This window comes from Myotis lucifugus, unplaced genomic scaffold, assembly GCF_000147115.1.
Source record: "Myotis lucifugus unplaced genomic scaffold, Myoluc2.0 scaffold_0, whole genome shotgun sequence".
Taxonomy (NCBI): Eukaryota; Metazoa; Chordata; class Mammalia; order Chiroptera; family Vespertilionidae; genus Myotis; species Myotis lucifugus.
In genome coordinates this window covers 49,387,545-49,408,590 of record NW_005871048.1, presented here as the reverse complement: position 1 = coordinate 49,408,590, position 21,046 = coordinate 49,387,545, and the positions used below count along the sequence as shown (strand labels likewise).

Sequence of the window (21,046 nt, the reverse complement as noted above, 5' to 3'; positions counted from 1 at the left end):
TGCTTCTTTTTAGTCTCCCCTTAAAGGTGGGGTTATGGACTCACTTTGGTGAGTGGTGGGGTGTGGATCTGGCCCCTGGGGGTCTTTGTCCTGTACCCCGCCCCCCCGCAATCTGTCAGTATAGGATGGACATGTTTTGGGATGGCAGCAGATATCTGGGGGGTGGAGAGCGTGGGAACATCCTCTGTGAGTGTCGGTGTTCCCAGAGCCTGGTGGCACCTGTCTGTGGGCTCTGCACCAGCCACCCACCCAGCGCTGCCTCTCTAAGCTCGTTGTCCCTTCAGGTCACTCCTAGAGTACGCTCATGAGGCGCTCAACAAACCTGCCAGCGGTTGGCGTTTCTTTGAGCCCAGTTGGAGCCATTTTACTCTATGTACCAAATGGAGTGAGTGAGCCTCAAGGGCGTAGGCAGTGACACACCCATGTGCAGAGTAGCAGGACTGAACCCCGAGTGGAGTCAATGTGAGGAGGCCTCGGGTTACTGTAGGGTCACCCTCTTATAATGCTTGATTCAGACCTGGCTCCGTGAGGAATTCAGCATTTAGCATCATTGTCCCGGGAGTTTCTGACCCCAGCCACCTGGATTAACCCAATCTTAGCGGGAAGTGAGGTCGGAGCCAGGTGCACCCGGAGGCTGCCTCTGGCTTTGGTGTCAACGGCAAGTGTCTGGGTTGAGCCTTGCTCTGGTCTTGACTGTGACTTGGTTCATGGTGGGACTCGCTGTCCCTGTGGAGAGTGTGGGGGACACTTGGAGCCTTTCCCCAGGTGCCCGCAGCAGCCGTCCCACATCCACACAGTGATGTCTGGGCTGTGCTCTTGGAGACCTAGCCTGGGGACAGTGGCCCCACACCGGTGTGGTCTTCAGCTCACGTCTCTGCAGCTGAGGCCCCGGCTGCGTCATCCTGAAGCTCTGCCTGCCTGTCTGTCTCTGCAGGCATCATGGCGGGCTCGAACCGATCGGGGGACCTCAGGGACGCCCAGAAGTCGATCCCCACAGGGACCATCATGGCCATTGTGACCACATCTTTCATTTGTATCCTTAAAGGGGTAAAGGTGGGGGGCGCAGGCGCAGGTGCTGTCCGTCACGCCTTCCGCGGCTCGCTGCTGTGCCACCCGCAGCTTGGGTGAGCTGCTCTGGTGTAGGCTAGTTCTGACCACAACACCTGTCCCTTAGAGAGGGGCCTTAGAGAGGGGCCGATATGATTCGAGAAAATAAAACACGACACCTGGCACCACCTCCACAGTCGGTTACGGAATGTGACACTGTGTGTAAACTACAGACAGTAGCCATGTTACCACATGCAATATACCGCAGATGTTAGTAACACGTATCTGCGTGTGTATCACGTAATGGTCACACACATGTGCTCTAGTCAGTTTTACCCGCTGTGTCACGGAGCTGCCGGCGGAGCCTTTCTTCTCATGGCAGTGTGTCCCTTCTAAGCGAGCCAGTGTCCCTGCAGTGGTCACACGGCAGGCCTGCACGTCCTCCCTGATCGGAGGCCCCGTTCCCTGGAGCCAGAGCTCAGCAGTGAGGAAGGTGCCCGAGGGCCACGGGACATGGCAGTGCCCAGAGTGGGTGGGCAGGCACAGGTGGGTCCAGGCCCGTCTGCGACCAGGGCCCTGCTGCCAGCACGTGGTGTCCACTGCTTCCTTGACATGAGCCATAGACCTCTCCTGCATCATGCTTTTTGGGGCCTGCATCGAAGGCGTGATCTTGCGAGATAAGTATGTTGGTTTTTATGTGCAATTTCTAGGAACTTCTGGGGACAGAGTCGGTTTTCTTTAGCTGTGAAATGGAGATCACTCAGGACTTCACGCTGCTTGTGTAGAGCAGTGGGCCCCCATGGTCCCTTTGTTGAGATTCTGTTTGGTCTGATGCCTCCATCCTGCTCCTGCTGGGAGACCACAGAGTCACCTCAGACCTGACAGAGCTGGGGGTGCAGGGGATCCTGGGAGAGGCATGGGGAACCCCACTGACCCCACCACCGCTCAGTGGAAGAGCGGCCAGTGCCCCAGGCTGTTGCCCACCAACCTGCTTTCTGGTAGCTGCGTGTCCATCCGCCCCTGGGGTGTGAGGGCTGCAGGTCCCTGATAGTGAGGTCCTGCCACTGTCTGTCACTTGCAGGAGTGACAGTGGCCTCATGGACCCTGGACGGGCCAGCCATGGCTTCCTGGGGGGCCCTCGGGGAGCAGGGCCCGTGCGTTTACTTGGGGGGAGTGCCGTTGTGCCCACTAAGCAGCTGGGAAAATGTTTAATCTTCAGCTCATGTTTTCAACATGCACCCCGCCCGCCCCTCCCACAGGTTCGGGGAGGCCCTGCAGGGGAACCTGGTCATCGGCATGCTGGCCTGGCCCTCGCCCTGGGTCATCGTCATCGGCTCCTTCTTCTCCACCTGTGGCGCCGGCCTGCAGAGCCTGACGGGGGCACCGCGCCTGCTGCAGGCCATTGCCCGAGACGGCATCATCCCCTTCCTCCAGGTGAGCGGCTGCCCACAGGTTGGGGGCGCCCTTCCGAGAGCGGGACCCTTGGGAAGGAGCATGTCTGGAGGGTCCCGTGCCCGAGGTTCTGCCCCAGAGCACAGCCTTTACGGTTAAAGGTGGTGGGAAGGGCCCCTGTCCCCACCTTCAACCGGCAGCCCCCTCCCCAGATGGTCACTGGGCTGAGGGCATGGGTGCCGGGATCAGAGGCAGCCCCTCACCGCCCTGGGCTGGCAGAGCGGTTCACAGGCGTGGCTGTGGGAGCCGCCTCTTCCCAGGGGGTTGGCATGTGTCCCGTGGGACTTTGCGCCCAGGACTGCCCCACTGTGACGATGAGGGCCATGGAGTCCGGAGCCCCTGCTTCCTCCCGTTGGGGCTGACGCCTCTGGGAGGAACTTGGTGCTCTGGCACCACATGACAAGGGCCGCACACGCGGGGCTTAAACAGCACAGGCTGAGCCTCTCCCGGGCTGGAAGCCAAAGTCCGAGGTCAGGGTGTCTCGGGCTTCCTCCTGAGGCCTCTCCTTGGGGAGCAGACGGCCCCTTCTCCCTTAGTGCTCACAGGGCCATCCCTGTGTGTGTCCGTTCTACTCTTCTTACAATGACCCCAGTCAGAGTGGATCAGGGTCCAGCCCAGTGACCTCAACTCCAAACATGGTCTTGTCCTGAGGTGCTGGGGCAGGACCTCACCAGGCGCATTTTGGGGACACACCGACCTTCATATTTATTGAGCATCTGAGGCTAGCGTGTGGCTGTGGCCCAGCGTCTGCCGTTCTCACGTAGTTTCCTGAAACCAATCCCAGCAAGACTCGGGTTTCTTCCCCTTTCACGGCTTCCGTCTGTCCTCTCAGGAGAGACAAGGTCGTGGAGGGTGCACTGCCGGCCCAGGGACTGTGCTGGACTGTTGGGAGGTGGCCCTGGTGTTGGGGAGACCCCCCCCCCCCCCCCGCCCCCCGCAAGGCTTGGCTGGTGGGACTGCTCCCCTGGGTCTGCATTTTGTGTTTGTTCTGTGTCTATGCCGTGTGCTCAGTTTCCCTTCCCAGAATCTTGGGCAGCGGGCAGTGTGTGGGAAGAACTTCTCAAGCCTGGTGTCCCTGAGCATGGGGCAGACCTTCTGGAAGGTTCTGTCACCCACATGGCTGTGGGTGAAGGTCCAGGTGCCTTGTAGGGAGGTCCTTGCAGAATTCTTTCCCCTCGAGGCTGGGCTTAGGATCCCAGGAGACCCCTGTCTGACATCCTGGGTGTTGCCCTGTACCTGGCAACCCCCTGCCAGGGCCCTGGGTCTGATGGCACACAGCTGCTGACTGCCTCACCAGTTCTGGGGTCAGGTTTTCTTCCTGGGAGCAGGGTGCATCATGGAAATCCACTTCTTCATATGTTGCATCTCTGAGGCCCTGTGGGTTGGACCAGCCAACTCCAGGCGTCGTTCCTGCGGCCATCGGGCCCTGGCCCCCAGCCCACGTGGCCTTTTCCCTGCAGGTGTTCGGCCACGGGAAGGCCAACGGGGAGCCCACGTGGGCCCTGCTGCTCACCGCCCTCATCTGTGAGATCGGCATCCTCATCGCTTCCCTGGACAGTGTGGCCCCCATCCTCTCCATGTGAGCTGAGCACGGGCACGGCAAGGGCATGTGGGACCAGGCGTGGGGATGCGGTCGCCACTGTGGCCACTGTAGGACCATGAGGCCCAGTTCTCAGGGCTGGCCTTCTGCTCAGGGGACCACAGACAGGGATGGGCCCAGCGGCCCAGGTGATTAGGTGTGGGACAGTGATGTGGACAGGAGGCCAGGGAGACCCAAAGGAGGGACAGTGATGTGGACAGTGGGACAAGGATACCCCCACAGGAGGGACAGTGATGTGGACAGGAGGCCAGGGAGACCCCACAGGAGGGACAGTGATGTGGACAGTGGGACAAGGAGACCCCCACAGGAGGGACGGTGATGTGGACAGGAGGACAGGGAGACCCCTTACACTGGAAGAGCAGTGATGGGGACGAGGGCCTCGTGGGAGGTGGTGGGCAGGGACTCCCGCAGGACAGAGCAGATGCTGAACCACCGTGGGACCTGGCTCGGCTCCTCTGATGCTGCTTCTTGGTCCCCAGGTTCTTCCTCATGTGCTACATGTTTGTGAACCTGGCGTGCGCGGTGCAGACCCTGCTGCGCACCCCCAATTGGCGCCCACGCTTCAGATACTACCACTGGTAAGACTACTGCCTGTAAGGCTACGCTGGGAGGGTGCACAGTGCGTCTGCCAGGCCAGCTGCTGCCCTGCCGGGCCCGGAGGCTGCGGGGCCCTGGTTGTCCTTCGTGGAAGCGCCCAGCCAGGCTGGTGAGGACGGCGTGCCTGCTTGTCACCCGGGACGCCCACTGTGGGCAGCCTTGTCTTCACTGTGGGACCCAGGCTGCTGGGTCTTGTGTTCCCTGGGTGTCAGGTGCTGGGTTTCGTGCCCATCGGGGTGCAGAGAGCCTTGGGGAGCGAGTGGGCGTTCAGCACAGTTGAAGAGCCAGGGCTGTGACCGGTGTCGTCAGGCCGTTCCAGCCCTCAGGGCCCACTCAGGATGGAGGAGCCGGCTGCCAGGCATCCCTAGCGTTTTGTAGGAGTAACGAAAAGAAAGGTTTTCATGAAGGGACTAGTCCTGTTTTTGAGGCAGCTGCTGAGATGCTAGTTTGGGGCATGGGACAGTCCGTGTGTGAGATGTGGGGGTCGGGGTCCGGGCCGGGGCATGGACTCTGGTCCCCACTTGCGGCCATTGAATGACCACATACTCCCCCAGGACCCTGTCCTTCCTGGGCATGAGCCTGTGCCTGGCACTGATGTTCATCTGCTCCTGGTACTATGCCCTGTTTGCCATGCTCATCGCCGGCTGTATCTACAAGTACATCGAGTACCGAGGGTGAGCTCTGCGGGCCACGGCCGCCGCGGTCACAGGGTCCCTGCCAACTGGGGCATGTTCTCCGAATGGGGCCTCCCTGAGGGGGGCGGGGGCGTTGGACCGGAGGGTGCAGAGGGACCTGGGCAGGATCTCAGCTGCAGCCGTCATATCAGTGGACAGGTGGAGAGCTGCCACGTCTGCTGTTCTCAACTGATCCCATGTTGTGAGACACAACATTAGGTTTATCTGTGTCTATATATAAACGCCACGTTTTAGTGTGCTTTTTGGAAACAAAAATCCACCGGATGGCAGCACTGACGTGTGACAGGTTTCAACATTTCCAGAAACCACACGGTCAATAAAAAACAGCCGAGGGCAACCATAGTGCCCATAGGTTACCTGCATCTCAGAGCCTGTAGTTCCTCACTGGGCGGTTCCCCAGCCACCCTGGTCCCTGCGGGGTGGGGTGGGGCCTCTCGGGGAGGTGGGCCCTCTGGCCAGGTGGCAGGTGGGCGGCTGCCAGAAGCTCCGTCCCAGCTCTAGTGGTTTGGAAGGAGGGTCTGAGGCTCATGCTGGTGAAGCCCAATCTTTTGGAGCCAGCTCTGCCTAGGTCTCTGCCTGCCCATCAGCCCCCGCCACACCTTCTCCTGCAGTCCCCCAGTTGGCCCATCTGAGGTCCCTTACAGGTGCCAGGGTCACCTCCCCCACCCCTTCCCGCCAGGGTGCCCCTCCCCATGTCCTGCCCCTCCTGCTCTTGGCCTGCCTGCTAGCCCTCCTCCGTCACAGAAGTGCAGAGAGACCCCAAGGCAGCTTTCTGGGCGCTGCCCTGCGGGCACCTTCTGAGTGTGCTGTGGGGGCCTCACTGCCGCCCCTTCCTCTGCAGGGCCGAGAAGGAGTGGGGCGATGGCATCAGGGGGCTGTCGCTCAACGCTGCCCGCTACGCCCTGCTGCGTGTGGAACACGGCACCCCCCACACCAAGAACTGGAGGTGAGTGCCGGCGGCCCTGCCCTCTGATCCCATGGAGCACTTGTTTCTAAAGCAGACTTAGAAACTGGTCCTCCTCTTGTTAGGGAACATGTCTCAGAAGCTTCGAGTGCCTTCCCTCCATCCGTGGGGTTGAGAGGGAGGGGTGTGGTCAGCTTGTGTCTGATCAGACATCTGGAGGGCAGTGCTGGCTCTAGGCTGGACCTGAGCTGTGGGTGTGGGAGTGGTGAGCTTTCCTAGGGGCTCCTGGGATGGAGGATTTCAGCGTGCAACAGCTGGGCTGTGCCCTCTTCTCACTTCTGGGAAGGGAGTGGGGGAGGGAATTTAATCTGTACTGAAAGCCCTTGGTCTCCCCTCCTGCACTTACCTGAGGTGTTAACAGCCAGGCACAGGAGGTGCCCACTGGGGTTTTCAGCAGGAGCCTCAGGCTCAGGGGCCCCAGGCGGCATTTGACTATTCACCTGTCCCATCTGTCCACCTGTCCCACCTGTCCACCTGTCCCACCTATTCACCTGTCCCATCTGTCCACCTGTCCCACCTGTTCACCTGTCCCATCTGTCCACCTGACCCACCTGTTCACCTGTCCCACCTGTCCACCTGTCCCATCTGTCCACCTGTCCCACCTGTCTACCTGTCCCACCTGCCCACCTGTCCCACCTGCCCACCTGTCCCACCTGTCCACCTGTCCCACCTGTTCACCTATTCCACCTGTTCACCTGTCCCACCTGTCTACCTGTCCCACCTGTCCACCTGTCCCACCTGTTCACCTATCCCATCTGTCCACCTGACCCACCTGTCCACCTGTCCCACCTGTCCACCTATCCTATCTGTTCACCTGTCCCGTCTGTTCACCTGTTTCACTTGTCCTACCTGTCTCAACATGTCCACCGGTGAGTGTGTGGCGATGAGTTGCCACGGTAACTGCTATCCCTACACAGGCCCCAGGTGCTGGTGATGTTGAACCTGGACTCGGAACAGTGTGTGAAGCACCCCCGCCTGCTGTCCTTCACCACGCAGCTCAAGGCTGGCAAGGGCCTCACCATCGTGGGCTCTGTGCTGGAGGGGACCTACCTGGACAAGCACGTGGAGGCCCAGCAGGCCGAGGAGGTGGGTGGGCACAGGCTCGGACTGGAAGACGGATGTGGGACCAGGGTGGCCTGTGCAGGGGGCGGAGAGGGTGCGGGCCGGCCGTGTCTGCCTGGGCTGCAGGTGAAGGTCTCCCATCGCCGATGCCCCGGGCACAGTGTTGTGTGTTTTGCTATCACTGGTCTCAGAAAAGACAGTGGCCTTTGAGTTTGAAACACGCAGGACTGAAACCTGCTTAAGAAATGCCCCCACATGCGCTGCTCTGAGACCTTAAAGAGACAGTGCAGGTGACGCTCAGGAGGCTGCAGGCCCGGTGCCCAGGGCCGTTGAGCTCAAACCTCGGAAAGGTCCTGATGTTCCGGTTTCTCTAGAGCCCTTGTGACGGCCCAGCTCCAGTCCGTTTCCTTCCTCGTTGGAGGTCCCTGTCCTGCTGGGTTTGCCTGCTCAGAGTCTCTGAGGTCTCAGCAAAGCCAAGGGAGGGAGTGACTCTAGCCCTTTGTATGAATGTCCTGCTTACAGTGGCTGTAACTCATCACACCTGAGGGGCTGACAACACAGGTTTATCCTCGCTCTCTTTGGGCCGGAAGTCCAAAATCAAGGTGTTGCAGGGTCCCACCCCCTCCCAAGACTTCGAGGAGGAACCTTCCTGCCACCTTCAGCCACTGGAGGCTCCAGGTGTCCCTGGGCTTGTGGCCACATTCCTCACATTTCTGTTCCTGTCTTTGCCTCTGTGCCTTCTCTGTGCCTCTGTCTTTCCTCTTCTGTCTCTTATAAGGACACTTGTCACTGGATTCAGGGCCACCTGGGTGATGCAGGATGGTCTCTTCATCGTAGGATTCTTACCTGCAAAGACCCTTTTTCCAGGGTCTTTGAATGTTTAAGGCCACATTCACAGGTCTTCAAGATTAGGATTCAGGCATATCTTTTTGGGGGCCACCATCAACCCACGATAGTCTGTCCTCTGAACCCCAAAATGCTCATCTGTCTTATGTGCAGAATACATTCATCTTACCCCAACACCCTCCCCAGCCTCCGCTCATTATCAGTTCAGCCCAGAATCCCATCTGGCTATCAGAGGTCCCGAATCTCATCTCCATCATTTTAATTGAGTATTGGTGCACCTCTGGGTATAGTTCATCCTGGGCTGAATTCCTCTGTCCACAGACCTCCGAGACTTAAGAAAACAACTGATCTGTGTTCCAAAGTACAACGTGGGGTAGACCTGGGAGAGACATTCCCATTTTAGGAGGCAGACACGTGAGGAGTTTGAAATCCAGCGGTTGGTTCCCTTGGTCTCAGGGCCGGGAGTGCGTCTCTGTGGCTCGTGGCTCTGCCTAAAGCCTGAGCCTGGCCTCTGTGGGCTGCTCAGCGTGGCCAGGAAGACCAGCATCTGCCCGTGGCATTGCTTTCATGGAAGACTTGCTTTTGGTCACTGAGTTGAGCCTCCTTTGATATCGAGCTGGCTGGTCAGATGCCTGGTGACCGAGCAGACAGACGCTGCACACGGCGGGGCACCTGGTGGGCACCTGGTATTTCATCCTGAGCCTGTGAAGTACCACATTTTTTCTTAGAAGAGTGGTTAGCTTTGATGTGGTCTAGTGAAGTTCTCAACAAACCAGGTGTTTAACCCCAGGCTCAACGTGTTCCAGTGAAATAGTGGGCCGTTTTGTGAGACATACAGATCACGTTGAAAGAACCACCTCAAGTTTTCCCCCCGCACTGACCATCCCTCCCCTCTCCCGCACGTGCATGGCCGCAGGCACACACAGACAGGGGGTCCCCCGGAGCATCTGCCAGGTCCTGAATCTGGTACCACAGGCACCACCCACGCTGAGCCTGTGGCCTTACCTGAGGCAGGGATGTCAGTGTGGGGTCCGCCCAGGCTGCCCTGGCCCCTGGTGGTGGGCTGGCGCCCCGGTCTGCGCCATGGGCACTATGGCACTGACTCCTGGCCTCTCCCCAGAACATCCGGTCCCTGATGGGCGCCGAGAAGACCAAAGGCTTCTGCCAGCTGGTTGTGTCCTCCAACCTGCGGGATGGCATGTCCCACCTGATCCAGTCGGCTGGCCTGGGGGGCATGAAGCACAACACGGTGCTCATGGCCTGGCCCGAGTCCTGGAAGGAGGAGGACAACCCTTTCTCCTGGAAGAACTTTGTTGGTGGGTAACGTCTCCCACAGGCTGTGGGTGTCAGGGCAGCCTGCTCCCCGGAGGCCTGTTGGGGCCCCGGGCTGTGCTATTTCACTTGAAAACATTTGAAAAGCAAATGGCCCTTTGAGCCACCCTCTCCCTTTCTCCCAACTATGCCCCCCAGTGGGCCATCCCTGGGGAGGTACCTGGCTTGGCCACCCACACCCCTGTGCCAGCTGCCGAGCTGCTGATGGAGCAAGCGCTGCCTTTGGAGCCGCCCCAGGTGGGGGCTTCGTGGGGATCCTGTGGCCGCCTCCTGCACTGGCTGGTGCCCAGCGTCTCCATGGCGTGTGCAGTGCTGCCGAGGCCTTGCTGACCCGTGTGCTGCCTCTCCACAGACACCGTTCGAGACACCACGGCAGCGCAGCAGGCCCTGCTGGTGGCCAAAAACGTGGACCTGTTTCCGCAAAACCAGGAACGCTTCAGCGATGGGCACATCGACGTGTGGTGGATCGTACACGACGGGGGCCTGCTCATGCTGCTGCCCTTCCTGCTGCGGCAGCACAAGGTGGGAGCGGGGGACACGTGGGGTGGCTCACAGGTGGGGGTTGGGTCACAGGTGGGAGGTCAGGGGCCATTCATTGGTGGGTGGGGGTTACACTGTCGGAGAGTGCCAGGGGGAGTCACATGAGGTGGGAGACTGGGTGGCCTGTGTCCCCCGAGGTGGGCAGTGGGGCCAGCGTGCCAGAAGCTGCCCTGAGTGCGGATGTCCGTCCCCCCAGGTGTGGAGGAAGTGCCGGATGCGCATCTTCACGGTTGCGCAGGTGGACGACAACAGCATCCAGATGAAGAAGGACCTGCAGACGTTCCTGTACCACCTCCGGATCAGCGCGGAGGTGGAGGTGGTGGAGATGGTGAGGACCTGGGCTCGGTGGCGGGGCTGCTGGCTGTGCTGTTTTGTTCACGTTCCCCAGGCCCTTTTCTGTTTCAGGGCCCCGCGCTGCACACCCTCCTCTGGGATGTGACAGTTTCTCTCTCTTTTCCTTTGCGACCGTGCCAGTTAGAGGGACTCGGGTGCTTTGTAAACTGTCCTCCAGGTTAGGTTTGCCTGATGTTTTCCCCATGGGTGGGCTGAGTTTTGTGTGAGAGGAAGACTCCCAGAGGTGGCCTGCCTTCTCTAGTTTGTCCTGTCAGGGGAATGTGACATTTTACCTGTCCCAGGTGATGAAGACAGAGAACTGTGAGGGCTGTTCACACACACGGGCGCTTACACAGTCTCATACTCTTCTTCACATGCTCACGTTCACCAGCATCATGTCTGTGCACACACACACACACTCCCACTTATACATACTTGTGCACATGCTCACCCATAGATGTGCTTACACACACATGCTGATTCACATATATGCTCACACACTCACTCGCACATGTACACCCACACACATGCTTACCCACACACGGGATCACACTTACATGCAGTCACACGTGCACACACGCTCACCCCTACTGGGCTGGGGGCTCTGAGCCACAGAGGGAGGGGCCGGGCCACCTGTTGTTCCAGTGCCTGCTCCACCTGAAGCGGTGATCTGTGGTGAGAGCATCGCGTTCTGTACACACTGAGTTTGCTGTGTCCTGGGGCGTTCTAGGTTGAGAACGACATCTCCGCCTTCACCTATGAGAAGACGCTGGTCATGGAGCAGAGGAGCCAGATGCTGAAGCAGATGCAGCTGTCCAAGACGGAGCGGGAGAGGGAGGTGTGTGTGGGCCCGGAACCCTCAGTAGAGGTGGCCAGTCACATGGGTGCAGGTGCAGGACCCATTGTTCCTCCAGACCCCCCCGGGCTGTGGGGACCAGGGTCTTTGCGGTCACTTTGAGCCAGCTTTCCGAGCTGGGGCAGGGGGAGACGGTGAAGGAGGAGAGGGAAGTGATGAATTTGGCCTGGAAGCCCAGGGGGAGGGTGGACTGGTGGGAGTGGGGGCATCACTAGGACCCCAACTGAGAGGCCATCCGGGCGTCTCTGGTTTCAGTTGGGCACAAACCTTGGTTCCGTGGGCCAGCGGCTCCTCCCTTCCATGCTCACTCTTCCCCGGGAGGTTTGGAGACCTGCTGTGGTGAGTCCTGTTGCTGCCCCTGCCCTCCCTCCAGGCTCAGCTAATTCACGACCGGAACACCGCATCCCATTCTGTGGCGGCCACCAGGACCCGAGCCCCTTCCACGCCCGACAAAGTGCAGATGACCTGGACGAAGGAGAAGCTGATCGCCGAGAAGTTGAAGAACAAAGAGACCAACATGTCCGGGTTCAAAGACCTCTTCAGCCTGAAGCCGTGAGTGGCAACCTGGGGGCCCGGGTGGCAGGTCCCACCTCCCTGTGTTGCCTGTGACCGGGCAGCGGGCACACAGCTGCAGGCTGGCAGGCCTGGAGGGCAGGGAACCAGCCCAGGGGCCGCAGTGTCCTCTCGGGGCTGGGTGGCTGGGCCCGGGCAGTGAGTCAGTCGTGGGGCTGCTGACTGTGTTCTTGGTGAATCTTACAGCAGCTAGAAGTGAGGGCTCCTGGACGGGTCAGAACTCCCAGCTTGGACCTGCTGATGATGCAGGTGCCTGTCAGGGACAGAGACCTGTCCCCCTGCCTTGGCTCCCGCCTGTGGCGTTGAGCTGAGAACCGCCAGGGCTGGCAGAGGTGCCCGTGGAGGACACAGTGCGGCTGGGCCCCAGGAATGGGTCTGGGTTGCGTCATAGTCACACAGCCCCTGTGTCCCGGATTGGAGGGCAGAGCAGCGCCTCCCTGAGGTCGTTAGCGGAGGGCTAGACCTAAAGCCCGGGTGGTTGGGAAGGGCCTGCAGGCTTTCTAGGACCCTCGCAGAGAAGACCAAGGTAGGCCAGGAAAGGGCAGCCTGGGATGAGCCTACAGTAGTTGAGAAGTGTATACTGTGATCACTGCTGAAGTAACATATTCTCTCTGTTTTCTCTTCCATGTAGAGAATGGGGAAACCTGTAAGTCACTCACCTGGTTTAGGGTATCTGTTAGCCTGCTTGCTTCGCATGCCTGACCCACGTACCCTGAGTAACCCGTGTGTGCGTGCTGTGTGTGCGTGCGTGTCCGTGTGCAGGCGGAGCTTGCTCGCCGCTGCTGTAGCTTTCCGTTATTTCCTGTCTAATTGCTCTTCTCCATTCAGAGCGGCTCACGGCACATTCCTGACATGCATTCTCTAAATTCCGCAGAAGCACAGAGATCTGGGCCGGTTGGTCCTGAGCCGGCTCCGAGCGGAAGCATGTGTCTTGGTAGCTGTTAGTTGATTCATCCACATCCCTGGATCAAGGCACTCAGATACCAAACCTCAGTTCTGCGGGGACAGGATTTCCTGTGCCCCCCACATCCGACGCCTTTTCACCCTGTGGGAAGCTGCTGCTCTCTAACGTCTGTGTGAAAAGGGATGTGGATGAATTCTCTGTACGGTCAGGGCGGGACTTAGTCCCACGGACAGGGGGCCGGGGCCAGGCTGGCCAGCGGGGAGGGAGGGCCCCCTGAAGCTGCTGTTGGTCCATCTGTCCGTCCCTCTTTTTCTGTTGTGTCCCCCATTCCCTGGCTGCCCCAGGAGCTGTTGGGCTGTGTTCTCCTGCGGTGGCCCAGTCCAAGGCAGTGTTCACAGTGAACTCTGGGGTCTTGGTGGCTCCACTTCCTTTTTTGACCCCTAAACCTGAGTGAATTAGGTAACAGTGTTGGTCCATTAAAATCCCCCCCAAGTCTATAAATTAAACAAACAAACAAACAAACAAACAGGTAGACACAGGATAGGGTTCCTCCCTAAAGCGCTGTGGCACCCTGGGCCTGCTGAGACCCCTGTGCGGCACCCGTGGGCTCAGGACAGGCTCCATGCACCCAAACCCCCAACCCCTGCCTGGAGCAGGGGTCAGAATGGACCCCCAGGCGGGGGGGCTCAGAAGAGAATGAACCAGGAAGAGGCCGCGTCCTGGGCAGAACTGAGCCTGTGGGTGTCGGTTCCTCCAGGGCCGCACTCCTCATGGTTAGGCTGGGAGAAGCTTCGGAAGGTGGGAGGTCAGCCCACCCTGACATGTGCGCACCTTACGGTGGTGTCCCCAGGGCACCTGCACTTCGGGGTGGTTTGCTGGCTCTCCGGGGTGTGCAGCACGTGTTTTTTCAGCGTTTCCTCAGTCCTCGCCGTGTCGCCACCAGGGACCAGAATCGCCATTCGACTTACCACCCCTGTCCCCGCCACCTACCCCCACCCTGGACTTAATTCCCAGCCTCTGAAACCCTGTTTCGAAAGCTCTTCTCCCTCTGGCAGAGTCGGTGTCTCTGATACCTTTCCGACTTTGTGGACTCCGCAGACTCTTAGCTTCTGGGGACCTGAGGGCCATCCTGTCCCTGTTGGGGCATTTGACCTGCACCGGGGTCACTTTGTTCTGGAGCCACGGGTCCTTCCAGACCCAAACCTCTGATTTTAAGATTATATGTGCTTTCAAACTCTCAGCCCTAAGAGACCCTTTAATACCTCACACATGCGTTTCTGGAATTGCAGCCCTCCCCAAGCACACTGGTAATTGTGGTCTCTCCGGGCACCTAATTCATGGTTGTTGTGATGAGAGGTCCCGGTTGTGACTCGGACAGAGACCCGATCTCTAATTTTATCAGATGGAATTGGAGGGAGAAAATAAAGGGTCTGTGTCCCTGTTTTCCTGCTGGTAATAATTGGTGGTTATAATCAGGTTTATTGGGTTGAAGGGTTGAGTTGATCAAAGAGTACGGCCTGGGCCTTTGTCCTGCAGGCCTTTTCCCGACCCCTCGTGTGCGGCCTCTGTCTGTCTGTCTGTCTGCCCGCCGTCCCTCTCGTGTCCCGGGCACAGTGCCCTTGTAGAAGGGCTGCAGCCAGACTGGATGTCCTGAGGCTGGCCAAGGATCCCCTGTGTGTGACCCCAGAACTGTCCAGCACAGGAAGATGCAAATGCTTTGAGGTGGGCGGGCTCCGAAGACAGCTGCTCCTGAGTGCTCATTGGAGCAATCCCCTAGGGAGAGGACCCATGGCCACCTGGCTGGGGACCCGTGGGGCCCTGTGGGGGCCTGAGTGCCTGGCGAGCCGGAGGGTGTGGTCTGCAGTCTCCCTAGATGTGTGGAGTGTGGAGAACTGGGTAGTGAGTGAGGCCCCGCAACACAGGGTCGTGGAACGTTGGAAGCTCTTGTCCTTCAGACAGAGCCAAGAGCAGGGGCGCCCAGGAGGACCCAGAGCAGGTTGGACCTCATAGTGGCCGCATCCTTGGCCAGGATCTCAGGCGCTGGTACCGGACTTCAGACTGTAGTGGGGGTGGGAGCCAGGTGCGGGGGCCTGGCTTCTTCCCCTCTACCTCTGGGCTCCTCGGACCCCAGCCTGTGTCAGGATGCGAGAGAGGTTGGCGTGTGCACTGGGTTTAGCAAACTCACCTCAGGGTCGTGTTTAAAGCAAGGTTTGGCCGCCACGCCAGGGATTCCAATGGACCCAGTTCAGAGCCCCCGGATATGTGAGCGCCTTTCTGCGCCCAGACAGCTAGCTCCCCCCGAAGCATTTGTTTCTGCCTGTGTGGACAGCTGCTTGTAAACTAGACGCTCGGCAGCTTTAGTGAGCCTCAGTCTGAAGTGTCGGGAGGCCAAAGCCTTCTGGTTGCTGAGTAAATCCCCCTCTCTGCCCTCTATCCCCAAAAGGGTCCTCCGCCCGTGGACTCGCCGCCCATGCGGCCTCAGGGCTGTGAGTCCGTGTGAATCGGATTTGTTTCCACTCGGCCTTTCTAATGCGAGCGAAGTGGGGCAGGTGGGGGTTCAGACCTGGCCTGGTGCCCAGCATCGTGGGCGGGGGGTGCAGAGTGACCGCTTTCCTTTTGCAGGAACCAGTCCAACGTTAGGAGGATGCACACGGCTGTGAAGCTCAACGGTGTCGTCCTGAATAAGTCCCAGGATGCCCAGCTGGTCCTGCTGAACATGCCGGGGCCCCCCAAAAACCGACAGGGGGATGAGAACTGTATCCTTTCCCAGACGCCATCTTGGGGCAGGGGCAGGTGGGGTGGGCTCTGGGCTCCGAGCACCGCCTGGCCTGAGGCCTGTCGGGCTCCTGAGGCCTGTCGGGCATCTCTGGGACGGACCAGGCCTGGGTGACGGGTTCACAGGCTCTGCCCAGGCTCAGCTCTGAGCCCCCTCGGCACCTTGCTGCCCCTTAAACATCTTTCTATCCATTGAGCCCTGTGTCCCCACCCCACATAGTTGATCGGGGTGTGCCAGCCACAGAGTGGGAGGTTGTGACCTCAGAGGTCACAGGTCAGCCCTGCCCCAAACTGGTCTGTTGGCCTCTAGATGTGTGTCAGCTGCCACAGGCTGCAGGCTGCCTAGGGGTGTGGCCTGGGACCATCCTCCCCCGCCCTCCCCTGGGGGTGCAGGGGAAGAGGTGAGCAGGAGGAGTCCGCAGCTTGGCTCTCAGGTTCAAGCTTCTCACTGACCAGTTAGGGGTTTATGTCCTGGTGACCAGCATGTCCCGGTCTCTCTGGGTGTCTTGGTGGACAGTGGACACAGCTGTCAGGCACCTCCCTCCTGGTGGGTCTGCACCCAGAGCCCCCGGGGAGGGCAGGGGTCTCCTCTAGGTTCCCAGTTAGACCACCTGTGTCAGTGGAGGCCTCTTGTTGGGTGGGGTCAGCGCCTCCAGCTGCATTCCTGGGGCCCCTGCCTGCCCTGGGTCTCTCCCCCGCCCCCAGCTTTCCCTGACTCTGCCCTCACCCTCTTTCTCAGACCGAATCCTAACAACAGAGGACCCTGAGTAAGTCACTCTTCTCACGCTTTAGGCTACGTGTCCCATGGGATCAGCTATGGCCTTAACTCCGTCCACCCCAGATATGGAGTTCCTCGAGGTCCTGACCGAGGGGCTGAACAGGGTGCTCCTGGTCCGGGGCAGTGGCCGGGAGGTGATCACCATCTACTCCTAACGCTCCGGAAGCTCGCCGGGCAGGCACAGGGGTTGTGTCCAGCACAGACCACAGCCTGGCCTGCCAGCGTGGCTTCCTACAGAAGTTTCTAGAATACCATTGGGCTCTCCTGTGCCAACTGGGAGCCAGCGCATGACTGGAAAGGTTTCCTCGAGGCCGAGGGGAGATGAGATGCCCGTGGTGCTCCGGGTGCTCCTGAGGGAGGCTCCGAGTGCCTGGGGCCGGGCCGCCCCTCTGGCGAGGGCCATGCACCGAGCCTCTGGATTCTAGAATTCATTCTCCTGGCCATCCCGCCCGGGCTGGGGCTGCGTCACATTTCAGTTCTCCCCCATCCAGGACATTCATAAGAAGCCACACTTGGTCTGAAGTTGACCCTGGGGCCATTAGGGTCCGTGTATGAAGGCGAAAGGTCAGCCTGTGGCTAAGGGCTCAGTACAGGTTCTCCAGCAGCCCCTGATCTGTCTGTTCTGTTGGATGTCCTTGTCTGTTTCCATATGTAAGGCAGGGAGGCCAGCCGCCCACGCCCACATCCCTGGCTCTGCTGGTGGCATTGGTCAGGTGCCCGTCTCGTTGGTTGTGTGGGAACATGAGGTGGGTTGTCCAGCTGGGCTTGTGCCCCAGGAACCTCTGAGGAAAAGCACCCCGATGAGCCCAGGTGTGCGCTGCTGGGAACTTCAGCCTCTCAGAAGCACTGGCGGCCCGGCCCTGTGGGCACATTTCTGAGACACGGAAACTGTAAAAGCCGAGTGTTCACACCTTCAGAACCGTGAGCACACCACACAGTTCAGCGTCTGACACACTTGCTCCTGTGGCCTCCATGTTCCCCCCTCGGGCTCCGGGGAGGGGTACCTGCCGAGGCTGTGGGGGTCCTGGGGCGGGAAGGGAACATGCACTGAGTTGTCCGGCTGCAGCCTGGTCCCTCCACCGCACGGAGGGGTGGCGACAGCTGTGTTTAGGGCACTGACGCGGTACCTTTTAGCGATCTGTGGACTTCGCACTTTACCTTGTGGTCTTTCTGCTTGTGGTCGTGAACACGTGCACTGTAGATGCTGCAGTAATTTGTGCCTCACTCCCCATGTGGCTTATTTATTTCTTTAAACACCTGGGCATTTCAATGCTGCGTGGTCCCCAGAGGTTGTCTCTATGAAAGGCCCGAAGGACCACGTCCTTGGCTCTCTCAGGCTTCCATGGGGTCCCAAGAGAGTGGACCTGGGCCTGGATTTCACGTCGGGGCAAAGACTAAGCGTGCATTTCTAGATGGTTCTGTGGAGCCATCGGGCAGCCTAGAGGGCCAGCATTGCCATCCGAGTGGCCACTGGCCAGAATGTGTGCCAAGTAGCTGCAGCCGGCGGGGGGTAGGGGTGGGGTTCAGACTTGGACCGTCCTGGTTCAGCATTGAGTTAAGCGAAACCGTCTCACTCACAGATGCCTGGCGAGGGGTCACGTGTCCGCCCCACCCGCCTGTCCTCGGTCTGTGAGCACCACCCAGCCTCCCCACACTGAGCTTTGTGTAACTGTAACCGCAGCCAGTTCACGGGGATTTTGTTCTTTTTACAGGCTCCTTGTCTTTGTATGGTTTTCGTTAGTAGAAGAATAAAATCTATGTTGAAGAATCTCATGTGTCTCATTCGGCATAAAAATTAGATAATTGCAGACGATGCCCCCACGCCTCCCTTCCCTTGGAGGAGTTTGCTGACATTTCTGTCAGGATAGAATCAGCAAGTAAAACCTGTGACCAGAGGGACCCCTTATTCTAACACAGGATCACAGCCAGACCACGTCATACCCACCAGGAGGGAGGGGAGCCAAAGGGACAGGAAAACTGCCAGGTGGTGTGAGGTGTGGCTGCTGGAGAAACTGCTGAAGCTCCTAAAATTGTTAAACAGTCACTGACCCGCAATCTCGCTCCTGAGTGTATAGCCCAGAGGGATGTGTGTCCACAGACACTTGTGCGCACTGGTCACACCAGCCAAAATGTGGGAACAGCCCGCATACCCATCTGTGGACAAGTGACTAAACAAAACGTAAACGTATTCACTGGCATCTAATCCAGTCGTTAAAGGGAACGGCGCTCTGACGTGTGCTACCCCGCGGATGAGCTGCGTGGCAGAAGCCAGCCTCAGGTCACGGATGATCCCACTTACATGAACTGCAGGATGGTGGGATCCAGCAGAATGTGGGTTGGTGGTGAGGTAACGGGCTGGGGGAGGGGAAGGTGGCAGTGGGCATGGGGTTCTTTTTGGGGTGAAGGTGTTCTGAAGTCTCATGGTGAAGTGTGCACCGTCTGAATGTGAACACGATGCCATGTAGTGAGCAGGCGTGTGAAGCTGTTAACCGTGTCTCCTGGGGCCGTGGGAAGGGTGGACACGGGACTGCTGAGGAGGGACCTAGAGTGCCCAGCTGTCCTTTGGTCTCTGCTAGGGACCTTCACATCCATGACCTGGAGCACAGGGGCCCGGCCTCCGGGCCAGGAGTGAGGGTGTCATGGGGGAGTTGAAGGGCCAGGCCCCCGGGCGCTGTCAGACTCGTGGGAAGACATGGTAGGGCCCTAGGGTCCCGACTCGGCCACGCACCTGAGGGCACCCACGCAGCGGGGTCTGCGGGGAAGGTGTGGGCATAACCAGTGCAGCACAGAGTCCTCCAGGCCTCAGACAGCGTGGCACCTTCGCCACTGGACAGCCCTGGGAAGGGGTGCAGATGCACGAGACACCGGAGCCCAAATGTGTGAAAGGCAAACAAACGGCTGAGATGCGACAGAACCACTGTTGTGTGTCGGCCACAGTGCCTGTGAGTGCCCCTGAGCCCCTGAGGCAGCACTCGGCCTCTCTGCAGCTCCACTGCACTCACCCCGTGGGCAGGCACCTCCTTGCTGGGTAGGCTGCCGGCACCTGGCCCAACCAGGTGCTGCCAGCTATGCCTTTTGCCCTCTGAGGGACCCCTTCCACCCTGGGGGCTGCTTTCCTCGAGGTAGCCGTCTGGGCCATGGACCCTGGTGCGGACTCAATGCCACCCGCCCCTCCCTCCCACACGCAGGCTCTGAGGCCCGAGCCAGCACCGCCTGTCCACTCTGGCCTCCGGCCTCCCTGGCCTGGCATTGCTGGGGCCTCTCTGGTACAACTTCCCCCAAAGCCCTGTTTTGCCAGGATCTCGTCAAGCGCTCAGGAGACAGGAGGGTGGCTGTGGCTTGTCTGTTTCTTGGTTGTTTTTTTGAGGTTGTCCGGAGTGAGAGGCGGATGAAGGTGCAGGAGTCAGGGGACCCAAGGTCTCGGACAGCGCTCACATCTGCCCCATAAGCATGACTGCGGTGGAGAAGGGGGCCAAACAGACAACCACCCACTGGATTCCAGTGCCCTGATCTTTGAAGCGCCCCTGGAAGCATCATCTTTGTGTTGTCGGTCCAGAAATGAACAGTTAATATGTGGGAATGTCTGCACGAGCTTTCATTCATATGCCAGGCACAGTTATTGTTTCTTTTTTAAAATATATTTTTATTGATTGCAGAGAGGAAAGGAGAGGGAGAGAGAAATAGAAACATCAATGATAAGAAAGAATCATCGATCAGATGCCTTCTTCATGCCCCCCACTGGGGATTGAGTCCACAATCCGGGCATGTACCTTGACCAGAAATCGAACCGTGACCTCCTGGTTAGTAGGTCGGTCGATGCTACAGGGGCTTGGCAGCCAGGCTGTTTTCATCTCTTCACTGTGGATGTCACAATCCTGAGGAGGCAAGGTGTGTGCCCCTGCCCGCCAGAGGTCGCTACTGCCCGCAGGAGCTGGTGGGATGGATCGCGCAGGCGCAGTCATTCCCATCTGGACAATGATAGGCTTCTCTGCAGCTCGGACTCACGGGCAGCAACACACTCGGCTCCCGGTGTGTTTGCTGGCATTCATTGCACGCACGAACGGTTCTTAAAACCAGGGTCTGGGGTCAGAGGCTGGAGTTCAGGCCCACCCAACTTCCCTGCCAGCTGGTGAGCCGAGCACCTGCCCGAGGGCTGTGGGGGGCCGCAGGGCCTGCTGGGATTAACTAAACACGGTCCCTGAATGTGGGACCACGTGCAGGGGCTCTGCACCCTGAGGGACGGACCCAGGTTGGCATGACGGGCGCGTCTGTAAAAACCCTGCTGCCAGTGGTGTGGGTGTCACTGTGCAGATTCAAACGTGTTAGTGGAGTGTAGGCGTCTCACCAGGAGAGGGCGCTCCGCCCTGGGCAGCCGGCACCAGCCAGCCGGGGTCTGAGGATCTGAAACACCTGGAACTGAGATTCCAATGCTCTGGCCTCTAAAGATCCTGAGACCCCGCAGTTCTCCCTACACACGTGGCCTCGACTCAGGACAGACATTAGTTACTCGGAAATCCCGAGGGGCTTTACAACGGCCATGAACAGGAACGTGATGGCAGAAGGGAGGAGGCGGTGGCAAATGGCACGTGGATCTCTAGAGTCTCGGCACAGAGAGCCCCGTGTCTCCATGGGCAGCGCGGTCCTCCCAGCCCCAGGCAGTGGCCTGAAGTGTCCTGTTATCATAAACCCAAC

At 59.3% G+C, this 21,046-nt stretch overlaps 1 protein-coding gene across 1 annotated transcript in view; it reads left to right on the top strand.

The window, feature by feature from the left end:
* Window positions 1-18,122, top strand: part of SLC12A7 (solute carrier family 12 member 7) — a 29,132-nt gene extending 11,010 nt beyond the window's left edge. The window contains exons 8-23 of the mRNA XM_014452905.1: window positions 935-1,033; window positions 1,671-1,728; window positions 2,307-2,481; window positions 3,960-4,078; window positions 4,579-4,677; window positions 5,251-5,370; window positions 6,233-6,337; window positions 7,273-7,441; window positions 9,384-9,579; window positions 9,948-10,117; window positions 10,332-10,463; window positions 11,199-11,306; window positions 11,698-11,876; window positions 12,529-12,543; window positions 15,424-15,557; window positions 16,418-18,122. Coding sequence (XP_014308391.1) covers window positions 935-1,033; window positions 1,671-1,728; window positions 2,307-2,481; window positions 3,960-4,078; window positions 4,579-4,677; window positions 5,251-5,370; window positions 6,233-6,337; window positions 7,273-7,441; window positions 9,384-9,579; window positions 9,948-10,117; window positions 10,332-10,463; window positions 11,199-11,306; window positions 11,698-11,876; window positions 12,529-12,543; window positions 15,424-15,557; window positions 16,418-16,509 — 1,970 coding nt within the window. The 3' untranslated portion in view covers window positions 16,510-18,122. The remainder of the gene's footprint in view (window positions 1-934; window positions 1,034-1,670; window positions 1,729-2,306; window positions 2,482-3,959; window positions 4,079-4,578; window positions 4,678-5,250; window positions 5,371-6,232; window positions 6,338-7,272; window positions 7,442-9,383; window positions 9,580-9,947; window positions 10,118-10,331; window positions 10,464-11,198; window positions 11,307-11,697; window positions 11,877-12,528; window positions 12,544-15,423; window positions 15,558-16,417) is intronic.
* Window positions 18,123-21,046: the final 2,924 nt, after the last annotated feature.